Here is an 18778-nt window from a genome sequence, read left to right on the forward strand (position 1 = left end):
TGAACAAATATTTACAGCTAGAATATTGAGGTTGGCTTCACTTCTTGTGAGAACTCTGAACTGCAAACACAAAAGGTCCCGAAGGTACTTCTGCCCTGATACAGAGATCTAGTTCTATATTTCTTTAGCTTAAATAACCTTCAGTTGCCCATTGGTCAAGACAAATTGATCCATCTGCAACACGGGCATTCCTGTTATCTCATGTTATCATGTATTAAAAATAAAGTTTTGAAGTTTTTTTTTTAAGTAAGGTATCACTTTATTTTCTTAAGGATTGCTTGGCTTCTTTAAAAACCATCAGCTTCAACATTATCCTGTGTGTTTATAGGTACGTGTGCTCCACTCAAGCTTTCACTCAGAGTTTAGCTGACCTTAGTGCCACGGCAATCAGTTGACATTAGCTTTTCACGTGGTCACTAGGCATTTTATTAAAGAAGGTCAGTCACTTGTTTCAAAATTCTATCTTTTGAAACAGTCTCAATATTACGCTATTAGTCAAACTATAAAGATGGTCCATATGGAAAAATCAGGACACACAAAGGTTGACAACACTGTCCCTCACATTCTAGGGTATTACTAGTATTACTAGTTACTCTATTACTCTGGAATATATTGACATACTCGCAGATCCCAAATAAAATATGCCTTGGGATTGGTACCTGCATCAGTGATGAAGACAGTGATATACAGAAAGTTAAGCTTATATATATATATATTTATTTATTTATTTAAGAAGAGTTGCATAGGAAAACAACTGATTATTTATATCCCATTGATAAGGGTTTGGTTAAAGTGGGAAAAAAAACAAAGTTAAGAAGTTTTTGTGTCCCAGTAACTCTGAATAAACAAAAGGTCTAATGAAAATTCCATTTCCTGTTTATAGAACATCATACTATTTCAGGATACCACTTAACTTTGTCAGAGTATTCACTTTTCTGCATTAACAGAGTGCCATGCTTATAATTAAACAATCGGCACGCTACAGGAGAAGGCTTTCTCTGAAGCAACCATGTTTTTATATTGAATTCTGTTTTGTACATGAAAAGTCATGGCACAAGCATGATAATTTACTTTTCAACAACAACTCATAATACATGTGAACAGAAGAAAATATTCTAATGCTTCTTCCAGGTTTACACTGAGTCCTAATGTTTCATACCTTTATTTGTTGGTGCTCAGTATGATTTTAGAAGAGTTCTTCAAATCCTTTTCAAAAATACTTCATTTGTTAAAAAGCATAGAGATTACGTGAAAGATTTGGCATCTTTAGAGAGTAGAATACTATGGCACACAGGAGCCAGCACCAGCAAAACAACGTGCAACACCCTGATGTATGATGCATGTTGATGTCTTGGAAGATTTTTATACTATTGTCATCGCCTGAGAGAAATGTTTCTTGTTTCCATTGGTCAAAGGTTTCATTTTGTCTATGAGACAGCATGCTAAGAAACAGATGATTCTTGAAGAAATCAGGTTCATTTTAATACAAGCAAAAGCTTTTTTTTTTTTTTTAATAGCTATGGGTGAGCAAGTAGAAGTTCCTTTTAGGAAATGACATGTGGAATCCCAATGCAACTTAGTCACTGTTTCATTCAGATTTCTGCCAACCCAATGCAAGACTGAACTATGGATGACTTGCTTGCTTCAACCACTGGCAAAGTATATCAAGGAAAATTTTCAAAGAAAGAGAAACTGCACTAGCACTCCATTCCATGGACCACAACCATTCATTCAAATCAAAAATATGAAACATATGAAGCACCAGCATTTACCTCATTCTTCCCATGATAAAAAAACAAAAAAAAATCCTCCTAACACATTGACAATGCATTTATACAAGATGATCAATATCATGCAAGCCCAAGTAAACCATTTGCAACAAATAATTCCAATAAGTAATTCTTTGAAAAAGTATGTATTTTCAACATAGGACTCCCACAAGGAGGTTTTATTTTTTTTTCCTCTCTCTCCTGCAAATGTGTTACCATCCCACTAAAAATACACTACTGAAGCTGAATATTCATTTTTGATTTGGTTGACAGGATGGCCTAGAACAGATTACTTGGACTTTCCGGTAATGTAGCAAAGCGCATCACCTACTGCAGGCACAAGTTCCTTAATGACAGTTTGGGGTAGGAGAGGTAATTTTAAAGTCACATTGCAGGATCCCAGGGAACAGACAAATGCGATTCCTGAACTTGCAAAGACCTGTTTACACAAAATCCCCAGATTCCACAAGCATTTCTACTATGAAAAAAATATAGGAAATTTAGTCAAGTTGTTCATAAAAAATAAATTTCTAGTAAGGAAAGCACAAGATATTTTTTTCTTGCAACAGAACAGATAGCATGACATCATTTGTCCATCTTCAGGTGCAAGAACTGAATTTAAGGACCAGCTGTTCCAGAAGTTCTTCACAGAGTTGAAAATTTCAGTTATTTCCACATTCACCTACTTGAGCTGAGTGGAAGTTGCAGTCTTCCAGATCTTGCAGGTTGTCCTGTCACAGGACAAGTGTTACATATTCAGATATTACCTATTTCTCTTGCTTACATTTTGTTCCAGTGATCATAAAAAACATGAAAATAAAAAATCAGATTATCCCTTGGGAGCAGTGCAAGTCCAAATACATGTAGTCCACTAGATATTGGAGCAGTCATCCTTACAAGGGATTCCTTAAATATATTTCCATTCGACACTTCAGTAGGCATTAAGGACTTAAGTGAGATTACATTGATCAACTGTGGTTCTGTTAGAGATTGAGACAGACTCATTCTTTATGTTTTCATGACTGAATTTTTAGAGAAACTCAAGTTTCAAGATGCTTAGTTAATTGACATTTTGGGGGGGTTGTTCTAGCTATATCAGCTAGACTAGCTATATATAGCTATTTTAACACCTGTCCCAAAATAAAACCTATAGATGAGTCATAGTCATGGAAGAGCCTTACAGCATGCACACTTACCACTTTACAAGCCCTGACATGATAAAAAAGAAAAGCCAGAGGAAAGCCGAAGAGGAGGCACACCTTAGGTACGCACTGTTCCAAGCGTAATGCCAGCACAGCTCCTCGGGCTGCTCTGATTTACGTTAAGAACCACATTAGCACCCACATACAGATCACGATCAGTGTAATACAAGGTAACAGCCTCTTGGGCTCTTCTAGCGGTACCTCGTATGCTGGAGTGCTCAGAAGATGCTGAAAAGGGTGTTTGTTTGCATACGTGTTCTACCCTTTATCATAAGTAAAAGTGACTTCAGATTGCATACATGTGACAGCAAAGACTACCGTGTTGCTCATCTGATCTTTTAGTTCACTCACATGTTACAGGAGTCAATGAACACAGAACTGAGGAAACAGTTTATATAAAGGCAGGCTTACCAGCTGGTGCAGAACGTGAGCAGTGAAGTTGAAAACCTTGATGAACAGCACATAAATCACTTGATTTGCCTTCCTTAAAGTCTGACTTGGAATCCTCTTTGCTCTCAATTTCATCTGAAGAAAGTTTATCCAGTTCAATTAGCACTGCTGACATTGTGAGACAGTCTCGGCGTAACTCAATAAAAACCAGTCAATAAAAGAACAAGCCACCTTAACTTCAGCTTATTTGCGGTGTGGGGAAAAAATAACTTCCTATCATAAAAATATTTCCCCAAGCCGTAATAGTGCAAAATGCTTTTAACTTCCTTAATGACTGAGAAACTCCATTTCCATGAAGCTGTTCTTCCAGCTCTGCAGCGTTTGCTACATATTGCAGCTCTTCTTGAGTGTAGGAAACTAGTTCTTTAACAAGTTCTCTTCTCGTGGTGACAACAATATTATGGCATTTCTGTGGAGCTGGTACAAAAATAGAAAAGGTAAGTGGAGACATCTGTATCTCCGCTAAGTTCTGGACTAACTTTAAGAGTCTTATTCCCATTTTGTTACCCGCTGGTCCAGCTGGGAGGGGCTAAGCAGTACCAATGAACACAAGTGCACCCCGCACGCCAGCCTGGCAGCTGCACGGGGGAAGCTGCTTCTGCCACAGCTCGGTTTCCTGGGTGAGCGCTCAGGGCCGCGTCCGGGATGCGCGCAGCAAGATACAGACACCACACGCTCCATCAGTCCTTGAAAACAAGCAACAAACAGCTCTTGGTTCCTCTGTTCCATGTTCTTAAGCCTTGATTATACCAAGCTCCTTTTTAGGAAAACCGCTTTTAGTAACGTTAAGCAAACCGGCTCAGTCCTGTAAGCTTTCTCTGCACTCCTCCTCACGCTTAGATACAAATAAACCCCGGCAGAACTCCGGAGACCCGTTCAGCTCCTCTCCCCTCGTTCCAGCCTCTGCCTCGGCGGCTGGAGACCCCGCTAACCAGTGCCGAGGGAGGCACCCACCGGTGGCGGGGGAAACTGCACGGCTCCAAGTTCCCCTGCAGGACAGCAGAGCTGCCGAAGCAGGAATCGTCATTCCTCCAAGTGCACCACACACGAGTTTGTGCTAGGAAAAAACCAAGCCTGACTAGAGAAAAGGCACCTGTGGATGATACATCAGGTATTAGCTGCCTATCACTTGCTTACCTTGTTTGCTAGCAGGAAAGAGAAGTAAATGCAGAAACATCTATGCGGCCAAGCAGTTTGTAGGAAAAAGTCCCTTAAATAGTACCAAGGGGACAAATCCCTTATCTGTAAACTCAAGTTGATGGAGAGAGAAATTGCCAGGGCAACCCCAGCTAACATTAGCCTCGTTTAAAACCAAGCCTTTGGCAGTTACCTCTCCAATCCCTGTGCCGACTGGGAGCAGGTAGAGCTCCCCTGTGTCTGTGTGGGAAACATATCCTTAAGCAGCACCCAGCTGTCAACCAAGAAAACCCCAAACATCCAGTGGGACAGTTCTCCAATTTAAGGGAGCTTGCAAGAGGAGACTGTCTAGGTGACTTACAACCAAAGCAGGAAACCCAGGTGTGGAACAAGACTATTGCTACTAAGTAGAGAAACAGGCAAGTGGCACTGAAAAAAGAATTTCAGTCACAGGGGAGGCTTTCCAAGAGGCCAGAAATAATTTGAAGCAGTTCTTTCATTTCACTTCAATTAATGCACATTGGGGTGTGGAAAAAAGACAGCCTGGTCAAAGAATCACAGCACTTCCCCAAACTTTAGAAATGGTTATGTAACAGGGAAAACAAGCAAGCCAATGTTACATAGTTCAAAAGGCAATTCCAGCACAACTCATGCCAAGAAAGGCAAAAGAGCAGAACAGACATACAGCAGTGTTAATAGAACCCTATTTCAGTTTTTAATTACATGAAGTCTGGTTATACTGCTATTGATAGCTGAAGTAACATGATGATATTCTAAAAACCATCTTCCCCCAGTTGAAAATGCTGGCTGTTAGTGACACATTTTCCTACGCTTAGCTGGGTATCTGCGATTTTTTCCAGCATATGTACAGGAAGTAAATTTGTTTGCAAGTCTGTATCTGATGTTTTAGGTTTCTCCAAAGACATTGAACTCAGCATAGTTTACACTGTAAAAATGAAGCATCTAATTATGTTTCTATTATGTTTTCTACATAGCTACTGTGTAACTCTGAATACGCAAATCACTCTAAGGCATGTCAAATCTTTAGCAGTATGACCGTTTTTCATTTGTATGAGCTTTTTTCTTTATTTTACATGTTTATACATGTTAACAGTAGGCAGTGCTTTTCATCATTTTTAAAATCAATTTAGAGATTCCCCAAACAGTTTTACTGTTTATCCATTACAGAGTGTAAATACCCTGAAATACATGCTAACTGTGCTAACAAGTAAGGATTATCCTTTTTACAGTGGCAGAAGATGACAGCATATTGTTCATGACTATCTACTTTTCATTTGTTTATCTATTGAAAGCAGTTACCTAGTGGCGAAATTTGATAAACCCTACTCTCCTTTTCCCTGTGGCCCATGGAAGGCCTGAAAGGCAGCAGATGCCTATAGACATTTCCATGTTAGTAAAGCAAAACAGAGGTGCAGGGCCTAACACTGCACCTGCTTTGACAGCGCAGGGCTGAGCCAACCTGTGAGCAGCTCAAGTCCTGTATGGTACAGCATCTTTGGCATCTCTCCCTTAGCATCCTCATTCCTCTTTCGACACCAACAGTAGTAGATGGCAAAACCAGGAGCCTGATCTATTTTATTACTACTTTTATTTGCCAAGAGGTTTAGAGTAAGGAGGAGGAAAAAGAAACACTATCCAATTGTCCCTTCTGGCAAGGTATTAGAACAAAATCTTAGCAAATAGCATAGGAACAAACCATTTTCAGAACCTTAAGTGCCTGAAGGTACTCATATAGGCACTTAACTGAACAATCAAAAGCACCAAAACATGCTGTTCCTCAAAAGTCTCTAAGCAATTTGACTCTTAAAGTTTCTGTGAATAGATACTCTAAAACATCTGGTCAAACACATATACATACTGGCAAGTTATTTACAGTAATCTCACAGTTCTCATGCTTTGTCAACAAAGCATAAAAATTTGCAGGTTTTGGAATGTGAAAGTAGGGTTTATACCCCTAGCAGTATTTCAGAGAGAATAGAAATTTAATTATCATGAACCATTCAGATACTATGATCTAAAACTCAAGTCATGCCAAACCAAGCTATGAATACTTGTTCCTCAAAGACTAAAAATAAGAGATAATGTCAAGACAAATAATTGTCTCGTGTGAAAAAACTCTCTTAATTCAAGAGAAATACATGTTTATACGGTAATGAAGATGCATTGACACAATTCTCCCTTAGTCCAAGGTTTCAGTGCTTAGGCCTTCATTTAGTTGAAGACTCAAGCTTAATGACCTCAGCTTGGACAGAGCTGTGCCTATTCCCCAGGACTATTCTGTTAGAGTGTCGGTGGGGAATCTGTGTGTTAATTTGAACCTCTTGTCATACCTATTTGAACCACAGATAAACAAGATGTTCAAAAACAGAGGAAATGAGTTATCACCTTCCTAGAACAAGGCTGAACTACACTGGAATTATATTATTTCAAACACAGCAGACAAGAATATTTGCTTATATTACAAGGTTAACATGCTCCAACCACTGATAATATGGGAAGTAATCTAGAGATTGCTGTGTGGCATCTGCTTAGAAGTGCACTGTCTTTGTTTGAATACATATTCATCAGAGGTGTTTGGCATCTCAACTCTCATGTAATAGTTTTTATCCTTACTACATTATTCAGGAAGCCAACTGTAGTCTAACAGCAATTGGCAAGGCCTTTGCAGTGAGGATGTCCTGGTTTCAGTTAGGATAGAGTTAATTTTCCTCCTAGTAGCTGGTAGGATGCCATGTTTTCGATTTAGGATGAGAAGAGCGCTGATAACATGCTGATGTTTTAATTGTTGCAGAGCAGTGCTTACACCAGGCCAAGGACTTTTCGGCTTCTCACTCTCTCCTGCCAGCGAGCAGGCTGGGGGTGCAGCAGGAGCTGGGAGGGGACAGACCCAGGACAGCTGACCCAAACTGGCCAAAGGGGTATTCCATACCATCTGACGTCATGCTAAACAATATATAGGGGTGGCTAGCCGGGGGGGGTGTGGGGGGGGGTGCAGCTGCTCGGGGATAGGCTGGGCATCAGTCAGCAGGTGGTGAGCAATTGCATTGTGCATCACTTGTTTCGCACACATTATTATTAGTAATACTATTATCATTATTATTATTAATATTGTTATTATTATTTTCCTGTCTTAATAAACTGTCTTTATCTCAACTCACCGGCTTCACTTTCCCGTTTCTCTCCCCCATCCCAGAGGCTGTGTGAGCAAACGGCTGTGTGGTGTGTAGCTGCCGGCCGGGTTAAACCACAACAGTCCTTTTGGCGCCCAACGTGGGTCACGAAGGGTTGAGATAACGACAGATTTGACCAGAGTGTGTTAAACTAAAATTGGTATAAGTATTGGACCCGCTTAATAGTTGCTAGTCACAATGTTGATTGCCTTAATCTCCGGTCTGCTGTACCTGTATTCCAAATTGAGTTTTATAGCACGTTACTTTCTGTATGTGCTCCCCGTCACGCTGTTTATCCTTACCGGGCCCTGGTTTAAGATTGTTATGGTACTGTGCGGTGTAACAATGGCTTATGAAATGATGAGATTTCTGGTCATGACTCTAACCTGGTATTTGTACTCAGCACTTGTCATCGACTCTATACTTTAGAAACCATATCTGGGAAACTATTAGCAATTACACCTATTGCCTTTTTTTTGTCAGGGAGCCAATCTGTGGAGGGGACAGGGGAAGATATTTTTTCCTACCTGTTCATTCTCCCTTTCTCCTTCATCACCCTCTTATCCCCCGAGCTAGTTACGGTGGTTCTCCAAGATGTTGAATATCCTTGGGATACTCAGACCAGCATGTTCTTGTTGTTATGTCTCCTGAATGCGCTTCAGGTTTTGTTTAAGATTAAACAACTACTTAGGAATCTCATCCGGAGACCTATCTTGAGGCGGGATAGTTGCGAGTGGCAGGGAGTGTGGGAGGATATGGGCAGGTTTCTAGAGCAGTGGGCACCTCCAGTGTTTTGGACATTCACCCCTGAACAACTGCAAAATCCTAAAAAACTGGTAGAATGCTTGAAAAAGTGGTGTCATGACTCTGGTAGTTCCAAAGTGACACAAATCACTGTAGCGTGCTGGGGTCTGGCTTGTGCCTATCGAGCTGCAATTGATGCTACTATCAACCTAGTGACAGACCCTGCAGCCGCTCCAGCTCCCGCGGCTGGGTCAGAGAAACGAGCTGTAGCAGTGCAAGTTGACCCCGCAGAGGGTATTCCAACCCCTGTGGCTGGGTCAGAGAAAAATGCTGTAGCAGTGCAAGTTGTCCCTGTAGACAGGTGAAAAAAATGGTATAGAGACTCAGGTCGTTTAGAACGCAGACAGTCTTCTGCTAGGTCTAGGTATAGAGAAGACGAGGCTGGGCCATCAAAGGTGCAGGAGGATGAAGATGAGAATGTCAAAAAATCAACAGTAACTACCCGAACCCTATACCAGCGTGAGTTATGAGATGTGCAAAAAGATTTTGGCTGCTGCATAGGTGAGCAGCTTGTCACCTGGCTGCTCCGGTGCTGGGACACCGGAGCCAATTGTGTGGAATTAGAGGGCAAGGAAGCCAGGCGGCTGGGATCCCTTGCTAGAGACACAGACATGGACAAAGCAATTGGAGATGGAGCATGATCTCTCAGCCTCTGGAGAGGTCTCCTGTCAGCTGTGAAGGAAAGGCATCCCTTCAAGGAAGAACTTGTATGTCTACCAGGCAATTGGACCACCATGGAGAAGGGAATTCAGTACCTGATGGAATTAGCCATACAGGAGGTAATTTATAAGGACCTAGACGATGCACAAATATCCACAGATCCAGATGAAGTCCAGTGTACATGACCCATGTGGCGGAAGTGTGTACAGAGTGCACCATCATCATATGCCAGCTCATTGGCAAACCTGATAGAGATCAATGGACAAAAAAAGCAGAGGCTTCAGTGCACTGCAAGGAAAAAAAATTGCATCTGGCCGCACGTTTCCCAGATGAACCAAACAACATGGAAGAGAAGCAGTAAGATAAGCATTGATTAATCAGTTGAATTAATTTGTCTCATTCCTGGATGTTTGTTGACCTCAAACTGTGAGAAGGCAAGAAAGGAACAAAATAGAACTAGTTCTGAATTCCTACCTTTCAACTCCTAACAACGAAAATCTAAACAGGTCCAATATAAAACAATGTCATTTCTATTATAAATAGCTACAATCCTTATTGAGGGTTTTGGTCACAGACAACCCACTACATCAAGGGCCAGAAAGAATTTCTCAACAGAAAAGGTATACAACAGAAAAAGCATCTGACTCAAAACATCTTTGCACAGAGGCTCTCCTTCTCAAGTCACATCTTAACATCGACGATTTCAAAAATCATGGTGTTGAGAGCAACTGTAAATATCTGTACCAGAGACAGCTTCAATGCGTAGAGAAAGAACTTCATTTATACCTAAAGAACAAATGCTGTTTAACCTAATACATAAAGAGACCATAAATACAGCGTGCTGTAATGAACCAGAACAGTTTTTAAATAGCAAAAAAGTTTATACTACCATAGCACATGTTTAATGTTATCCTATCAATTATTTCAAGAGCTATCTGTTTAGATTTCCACAGAAGTGGTTATTTACATTGTAAGAAGAGGTAAGGAAGAAAACTCCATCTGTCTTCTGTTACAGACCCAGGAATACCTCAGACTGTCTGCTAAATCAATTGAGGCACTATTTGAATTTGATTATTTTACTATATCATCTTTATCTTTTTTGAGCTGGTAGAAAAGTGAGCCAATTCTGGCTACACTCTGCTGATGAATTAACACATTTGAATGTTTTGCAAACAGCTTTGCTGGCAATATTGAATAATCCATCTTAAAAGCAGTTTTCTACTTCCCATTTTCTTATTTAGGGTTGTTGGGAGGAAATATTTAATTATGAATTAACTATCCCATAAAAACTTCAATTTCCCTTTTGAGTTTACTGCAATTCTTTGTTTTAAAAGCATTACTGCATGATTCAAAGAAGACCCGTCCTAAAATAGGACACAGTGACCATCATTCTCCCCAGGGAAGAAAGAACAAAATTAAGTAGCCAGACAGCACACACTGTCATCACCTAATTTTACCAATTATAATAGGGAAATAAGTTGGGAAATACCATTAACAGCAGACATGCACTTAATGAACTGCAGTCGAAAAACCGGAAGGCTTTTTAATCTTAACACTTCTTAGTTGTAGAAATACGTTATCTAAATTTAATTTAAGCCAAACTTCTTATTATATCTTGCCAGCACGTATATATATACAAAATGCATCTAGAACATACTTCGTCATTCAAGTGCAAGAAGGATCATTTATACTGCTGAGTCTTTAAAAATCTATTTTGTCTTGAACAAAATGCTCGTGTTTTTGTTCCTAGATAATGTTAATACATTTCCAATTATATTTGATTTTGATTTTTAACATGCAGTCAGCAAAATCGATCACAAAATGGATCATTTGCATTTGTGAGCAACAGTGACAGCTGGAATTAGTTTACGTTACAGTATTATCAATAAGAAAACAATACTTGGAAGTTTGCGTTAATTTACTTTCTAAGAGGGTGAGGGGAGACCACTAATGAAGATATGCCAGATAGATATCAGATAGATATGCTGAAGATACCAGCAAGCTAAAACCAGGATGACCTATTACACATTACTGATATTTATCTAGTAACTACTTTTCAGCATTGTCTAAAAAATCTTTTCTGGAAACATGAAGAAAGGAGGCACATAATCCTAACTCTGCCCTTATATAGATGCATTCACTGTAATATCAGATATTTACTTGGATAAGAGACTTTTCCCATAGTGCACTATAAACCTTATGCTTTGTCACACAAAGACCTTTTGCAGTTGCTAACAAAACGTTCACATGGTTGAAGCAATGTGCTGTTTCCACTGAGGTGTTGCCTGTAGCCTGAAGCAAAGACTGAAATACCAATAGGAAAGACGAAGAGTCTTGCCCAATTATGGAGAACAGTTGCTCTTCCAGGCATTTCCTAACCATCTAATGAGGTGATTTTTGAAGCTTGTGGCATGTAAACATACCTTTCTCCACTTGCACAGGAAACATTGTAATCTAATTGTCCTTAGAGATAAATGAAACAAAGATCAGCCCCATAGGAAATCGGTGGCAAAGTCCAAAACCGAAACATGCCCTAGTTACAAAGCAATTACTCCTCAAATCTCCTCTACAACGCTTGACAAAGTTCCTAAAGGCCTTCATGTATTTTTCTAGTTCTGATCTACTTTCTAGCGAAAACAAAATTGAAAGCTATGCATTACTTCTAGTAACTTCAGCTAAATAATTTTAGATGTCAGTTGTGGGATTTAAATATCATCTAAGATATTCATGGGTGCAATAGAATGCCTTGGAGCTTAAAGAGACCTCCGTCATAGCTGTAATCTTACAAAGTAGCATTGGACTGTAAAGGGCATGAAAATAAAACCAGGTCTCTTTAACAATTTAATTAGTCTATAGCAACTCTTATGTGCAGACAAACATAGATGCAGGGCAGGTTCTCCAAGACTAATCTCCACACTTCAGATCACACTGACAGAACTCAGACTTGATATACTTCAACTTTTGGATAGTCCTGAAGTGCTCAAGCAGTTGGACTAGGCGATCTTTAAAGGTCCTTTCCAGCTGAGCTATTGAACACCATCTCCTTCCATGAGCCTTTAAAAGCTGACCGAGCCTCAGTTCTGCTCTTTAAGATAAGCAAATTTTTGGACTCCTAACATCTTTTTCCCTCAGCCTTTATTTCCAGCTTACGTTACTCATTCTACCCATGGTAACTGGATCTAGTGTATCAGGGAGTGATTCGATTGTACACATTGAGAACACCATACCATGATGAGATGATTTGATAAGATGATTTTTCCCCCATTTCTCGAAATGTTAGCAAATCTAGTAGTCTCACTCACCACATTTTTTGTGGCCTTTCCTTAACCTGAAGACAAAATTCTCTAACTCAAATTGTATTTCTAACAAAGTCATTTGTATAATCAATAATATTTACAGCATTCATCTCCTCAGAAAGCTCAAGGTCTCAACCCCACCGGCACTGTGTACACTTAAATTTACAGCTTTAAATAGTCGTCATTAAGTCCTCAGCATTTTCAAATTTGAAGGATCCATAATATTGACACAAACAAAAGGATGAAATTGTATGCTACGCATAAACCTCAATCAAGCCTTTTTAAGGTAGTCAGTAACCAGATCTTATTTGAACTGCATGTCCAGAGGCTAGAATCTCTACTACTGAAAAAAAGCCAACCACCACACACATCAAATTAAACAGAATAAAGTAAATTTCTAAATGAAGACTTAGCTCATTAAAGCAAGTATCATAATACAACCACAACTTCACCCAAGTTTTGAGATTCTATACAGCTGTTTTCTGTTTCCAGTAATGACCTCCTCACAAACAAAGGCATCAAGAATATCGTTTCTACCTTATTTATGATAAAAGTAGAAACTATTAAAGTATATTTTATTTTTCATACTTTAAAGACCCACACAGACAAGCATATATTCAATTGGTTTCCAGAAACATTTAGTTGCATGAAAAATTTATTTTTATGACAAAACAGAGATGCCTAGGTTCACAAAACTCTAGGAAGATAGCCTATTAAGGAACTTGACACATTAAGCATAACATAGTAAGTACTCCCTAAGCAACAGGAAATTAAACAGTCCTCAAACTTTCACTTACTGCTTACTTAAAAACAATATTTTGTAAAATGCAATAGTATGTCCTTACAGACAATTCTTGTTACTCAAAGCACTAAGTCATTCAACTGTTTATTTCACATTTGCATTTTTTCAAGTTGGATTTGCATTTACCATCAGATTACTGAAGTTGTTTCTTGAAAAATTCACACGTACAATCTTTTAGATGCACACTATTTCCTCAGTGTCAGGCAACCACTTTGAGCATGCTTAGCCTATGAATGATAGGCTTGCTCAACAACTTAATTTCAAGTAGACACTAGGTGTCTGACTTGCTTCATGATAGTATATGCTTGTTGTTGAACAGAAAGGTAATGGGAAATATCAGACAGCAATTTAACCAGAGAGAAGGCATTCTCCCCTACCCCCCCATCTGGCTTTATCTTTTAGTAACAGGAAGGCCTACAGTATGTACATCTGAAATTTGGGGAGGAAACAAACACATGTAATTTTGTGACTCAGCTCTTTGTATCACTGGTTGCAGTTCACTGTCTATAGAGAGCATACCACTAGCCAAAAGTAAATGTCAGAGTCAGCTCTGGCATTTCAGTGATGTTCTCACAAGTCCCAACATGTAGGAATAAAAATTTTCCATATTCCCCCCGCCCCACAGCTGTTGTGTTCAGAGAGCTATTACAATGTCAGCAATTGTTTTCTTGGTCCCTTCCTCTCAATCCCTGATCCTATCTGCCTGTACTGTCAAAATCCTTCCGTAAATCACAGTATATAAAAACAATGCAACTGTTTGCCTACCAGAACGTTCCTGCTCAGAGAAAGACCTGAAGAACTACTTATTTTACTGAATGCAGTGTTATTCCATAATTCCACCAAAACATCAGGGCTTGTTTAGAGGAAAGAATTCCTTTTGTACCTCTTAGAAATTAGCTCTTCATTACCAGGGAAAAACACTGATTCTAACTAACCTTTTGGCTGGCATTCTGTGATTTCAGACTTCCAAGGGGTGACTATGTTAGAAGTTCTGCTCCAGAAGATGCCTCTGATAAGGCAATTCATGCATTCAGTTGCACTAGGATAGTGAGAAGCATTGCACAGACTGCTTAACATTCACAAAAAGTTTTTCAACACCATTTGGTCAAAGACCTGCCAAGTATAGAAACAGCTGAACTATTTTTGAAAATTATGTGAGCTCTCAAGCTCTGATGTTCCCCAATATTCTGTGGATTTCAGTTTTCAAAAACCGTTGTATGACAAACTTTGACTTAAACATCCTACATCACCAATATAACAAAACCTGAACTGCTTGCAGCAAAACTTACTGTGGACAGTTTTATACCAAATGTTGGAAAATTTGTTCCCTTGTAACTTACAGAACTGCAATGGCACATGCATTGCCTGTCTGCAGCCTCCTCCTGTAAGTATTTCCATAGAGAAGAGGGTACAAGCAGGGGTAGGGAACATGGCTGGAGCATGCACATACACAACAAACAGGCCTGTGCAGCAGCTCCGGAGCCTGCAGAGCTGCACCTTCAGCATGAAGTTTTCTCCAGAAAAGGACTGAGGGACCTGTGTGTCCCCATGTTTCCCTATGCTGAATGTTTTTCTCCCTGCCAGCATGATATGATACCCTACCAGACACTTCGGACAGGCAGCTAGAGGTGTGTTGTTTCAGATAAAAGCCTTTGGACATATTAAAAGCCTTAGAACTGCCACACCTAGTCATTTTTTAATTCTTTCCCAAACACTTTTTTTTTTAAATACCAACCTCAAAAATTACAATAATATAGCTCTCTTGAAGTTAGAGTGAAAATGAACATAATCGTTTCAACACCACCATAGCACACACTGATTCTCTGAAGTCTGTTCAACCAAATCCTCATTTCACCATTATGCTATGGCCTCTAGTCTTAGTGAGCATCCCTTGAACTGCTGACAGATCTTACTCTGCAAAAAGATGAGGCCAGATGCCTCCATTTTCACTCATTCTATAGAGTATTATTATACAGGTGATTCTGTAGAGGGGGATAATAATATCAATTACAATGGAAAGCTCAGCCAACAATTGAAGGTATGCTCCAATAACAAAATCACTCTCTCGACTGCTCCCTATAGCATGATGCTTTTCTACAGTGTACTCTAAGGGAGTTAAATTTTTCTCACCTTAGAAGAGAAAACATCTTGGATACAAGCAAACCCAAGCAACACAATACACAGATTTAATACTTCAGTCTACTTGAGATTATTTTTTTTAATAAAAGGAACACAAGATAAATTCTAAAGACATCCAAGTCCTCAGAAGATGAGGACCAACGTGAAGACTTCAGGAAGCAAAAAGACACCTACAAACAGCACAAATCCTCTTTGTCAACACCAGTGAAGGGTACCAAACACTTTTCTAGGCCAAGACAAAGACCTAATGAGGAAGAAAAGGCTATAAATGAAAAAAATTGTGCTGACATTAGGGTTAGTTCATTTGCATGAGAAAGGAAGAAGCTTTCAGGAACAGGACCTAATAGCTTGGGAGAGAAGGAATCAAAACAAGCCTAACTACTTGAAATCTTCTCATATTTACTGAAACCTGCCCAAGGCATTTTGTATAAGCTTAGCTGACCTAGCTGACTTCCATTCAGTGATAACAGCCTGCAGGGCTATCAGACTTGAAATAAGAAGACTTCAAAATCCTGTCCAATGTGTAAGGATCATGTGTTTCAGTTTCAGAAATGACTGATCCTTAAGTGGCTCCCAAGGGGATCATTTTTACTACTGAAAATTCTGTTTCAGAGCTACATCTTTACCTCTGCAGTCAAGTGAATGGAAACTGGAGTTTGACAAGTTTGTGTTGGCAAACAAGGACAGTACAAACCACTCAAGTCTTCGAACCTAGTCCCTGGTGATCACAGACAGCGATTCCATCCCCTGTTTTCAGAGAAGACAATGAAAGAATCATTAAGGAACCTTATGACATGTCATGCAACAAAAACTAAGCACTTCTTGATTCCTGTAAGGCAAGATATAGTCACAGAATTATATAGTGCAAGTGCTGCCTAATCCTTTCACAACTTTTTGAAGATATCAAGGAATTAAATCAATTCTAATTTTCCCAAGACCTTCACCTACTCTGTTCTTTCCATGAAGTTACCTAGCTCCTCCTCTATGTAAGTTGTATTCTGGGCCCAGTCCCACCAGGAAGATTATTCCACTACTTGAAAATCTAGATAAGATTTCTAAATTACACAAGGACCAGTTTTAGAGTATTTAGTCTTGTGGCACTACTTTTGCTTCAGAAAAGGAAAGGAATCAGCTATATTGTATGCACTCGTTGTTGGCTTGGAAAACTACCTTCATTAACCCAAGACAAGTTAGTCAGCTTCGTGGATTTTATATTTCTATTCCGTAAGATCAGCAGCCTGTTTGGATTCACTTATCTTGGAAAATTTTAGTCAGGCTTTAACACAGTACTTAGATACTGTATAGCCTCAAGCTGCAGTACTAGCACTTCCCTAACCGCAACAGAGATGTATTGAAATGTCTTGCCTGATATCCCCTAAAATTACATTAGTGCCTTTCAGAGCTCCATCACGTCAGCAGCTGAAAGTTATCCATTGATAAGCTTCATTCCAGTTCCCATTGCTCTCTCGACAAAGTCACATAATGTGAGATGCTGGGTTGTCCTTAGCACAATAAATATTTTTACTTTGTCTCGTCTATGGTTTTCAGGTCCCTAATGAATATTCAGAATCCCCAAATTCATTATTTAAGAATATCACTGCTTATCTCTCCCAAGGATTTCAACTTATCTACTGTAACTTCCTGTTCAACCCTTTCTTCTAACACTTGGGATGAATCCCTGTCATCTTCAACTTCAAGAAGAATTTCCTGTAGGGAACCACATCAAGTTCTTAAATCACAAGATAGTTTGTCATGTCTAAGAAGAAAGAAGTTATAGGAAGAAGTTATAGAAAGACCAGTGTAGTTGCCATTTCCCTTTCAATAACATTGCACTGTAACTTCCTGACACTTTCAGTTCATTTCCACATACAAAATGACTCCACCTCAAAATACACTCTAATTTTCTCACAGTATTCAAGTTCACTGCATCTTCCTTCTCTTCCCCACTGTTTGTAATGCAGTTACAAGGTTACGTATAACCAGTCAGAGTACTGCCTCCAGTTTGAGATCAACTGTGTCACTTTCCCATTTGTGACACTGATTTTTTGACCTCACAGAATTAGTAAGACCTGTTGATATTGTCACAGGGTGGTTATGCCTCAAACTGCCACATCGCATTTCAGATCTACTTTGCATTGGCATTGCAATAACTAGGTTGCCAAAACCAAACTACCTGCTTCTGCTGGACCAGGTAGGCAATGGAACCAGAGCCTGTTGAACATGCTGTCCTAGAATCCCACCCTCTGAGCCCCTGCCCTAAGGCAAGCGTCCTTTTAAATGATGGAAAACAGAAGGACCAGCAACACAGCTGCTGCTTGAGAAGACTATTTTCACTCATCTACACTTAATATTTTCACTGATCTGCAATAACATACACCTCTGTTCACTTATAGTAACCCTTAGCCTTCAATTTGTATCAGGCTAGCAAACTCCTGTTTGTTCATACAACTGAAACTCACATAGGTGTTAGAGTGTAAGAGCTAACACTCATATCTGCTTTGCTTCCCTTACAACATAAAACAGACCCGGACAGGACACAATCTGCTACTGCTCAAATGCCTTCTCCCCTACCTCTGAGAAGTTTACATTAACAATTTATTTCCCCCCAAATATGGCAAGAGCCAGGAACTCAGTGAAAAATTTGAGCTATTAACATTTATAAACCATTTGCATTTTCAGATCTTAGTTTTCTATGCAGAACTATGCAATTGGTATAGTTTCTGCAACTTCATATATTTTGAACATGTTATGAAAGATTCAGTGCACGATTTCCCTCTGAAAACAAAATTTATGAATACTAAAGAAGGGAAATCTTGTAACAAACATTTGTATTCAAATATACATTAAGTATTATACCTATGTAAGCTCTACTCTGGCTTCCTTTCAACTGTAAAGAAAAAGAGGTGTTTGTACATTTGAAGATACAAAGAAAGAACGACTTCATTGGTGTTTGCAAATCCAAAATATTCCTCCAACTTGACAGTATTTTTAAGAAGTGCTGCTAAAGAATGTTCATTTTGGGGGTTTATTCTTGCTCTAGCATATGATGTCTTCTTGTGTAAGGAGACTCTGGAGCACATCTGTGTCTACATGAGCTTGGATATCAACTTCTACTGCAGAGTGCCAACCATCTTCAAGGAAAACGAAGAATTCCTTGAGAACTCCACACTGTTTAGTTCCCAGAAGAAAGATGAAGTCAGCCTGCAGAGTTTTCACAATCCAGAAGGACCTTAATTGCTGAGATACAGAAGCCACGTGGAAAATTAAGGTAGGTCTTAATCCAAGGTTGGCACAGTTGTTTCATCTAGGCTTTAAAGCAATTAAAGCT

The 18778-nt window shown here is 39.4% G+C and overlaps 1 protein-coding gene across 15 annotated transcripts in view; it reads right to left on the reverse strand.

Moving 5' to 3' along the window:
- The window catches only part of ANO3 (anoctamin 3), a 262481-nt gene that overhangs the window by 214816 nt on the left and 28887 nt on the right, over nt 1-18778 (reverse strand). For 6 of the 15 annotated variants that reach the window (XM_083838225.1, XM_083838224.1, XM_083838219.1 and 3 more), the window contains one exon: nt 3383-4107. The exons of 7 other annotated variants lie outside the window; for them this stretch is intronic. In XM_083838225.1, the coding sequence (XP_083694351.1) occupies nt 3383-3536 (154 nt within the window). In that variant the 5' untranslated portion in view covers nt 3537-4107. Of the gene's footprint in view, nt 1-3382; nt 4108-18778 lie in introns of those variants that run through there. 2 more of the 15 variants (XM_083838221.1, XM_083838222.1) reach the window with 2 other exon arrangements.

The sequence above is a fragment of the Anser anser genome (assembly GCF_964211835.1).
Source record: "Anser anser genome assembly, chromosome: 5".
In the NCBI taxonomy this organism is placed as follows: domain Eukaryota; kingdom Metazoa; phylum Chordata; class Aves; order Anseriformes; family Anatidae; genus Anser; species Anser anser.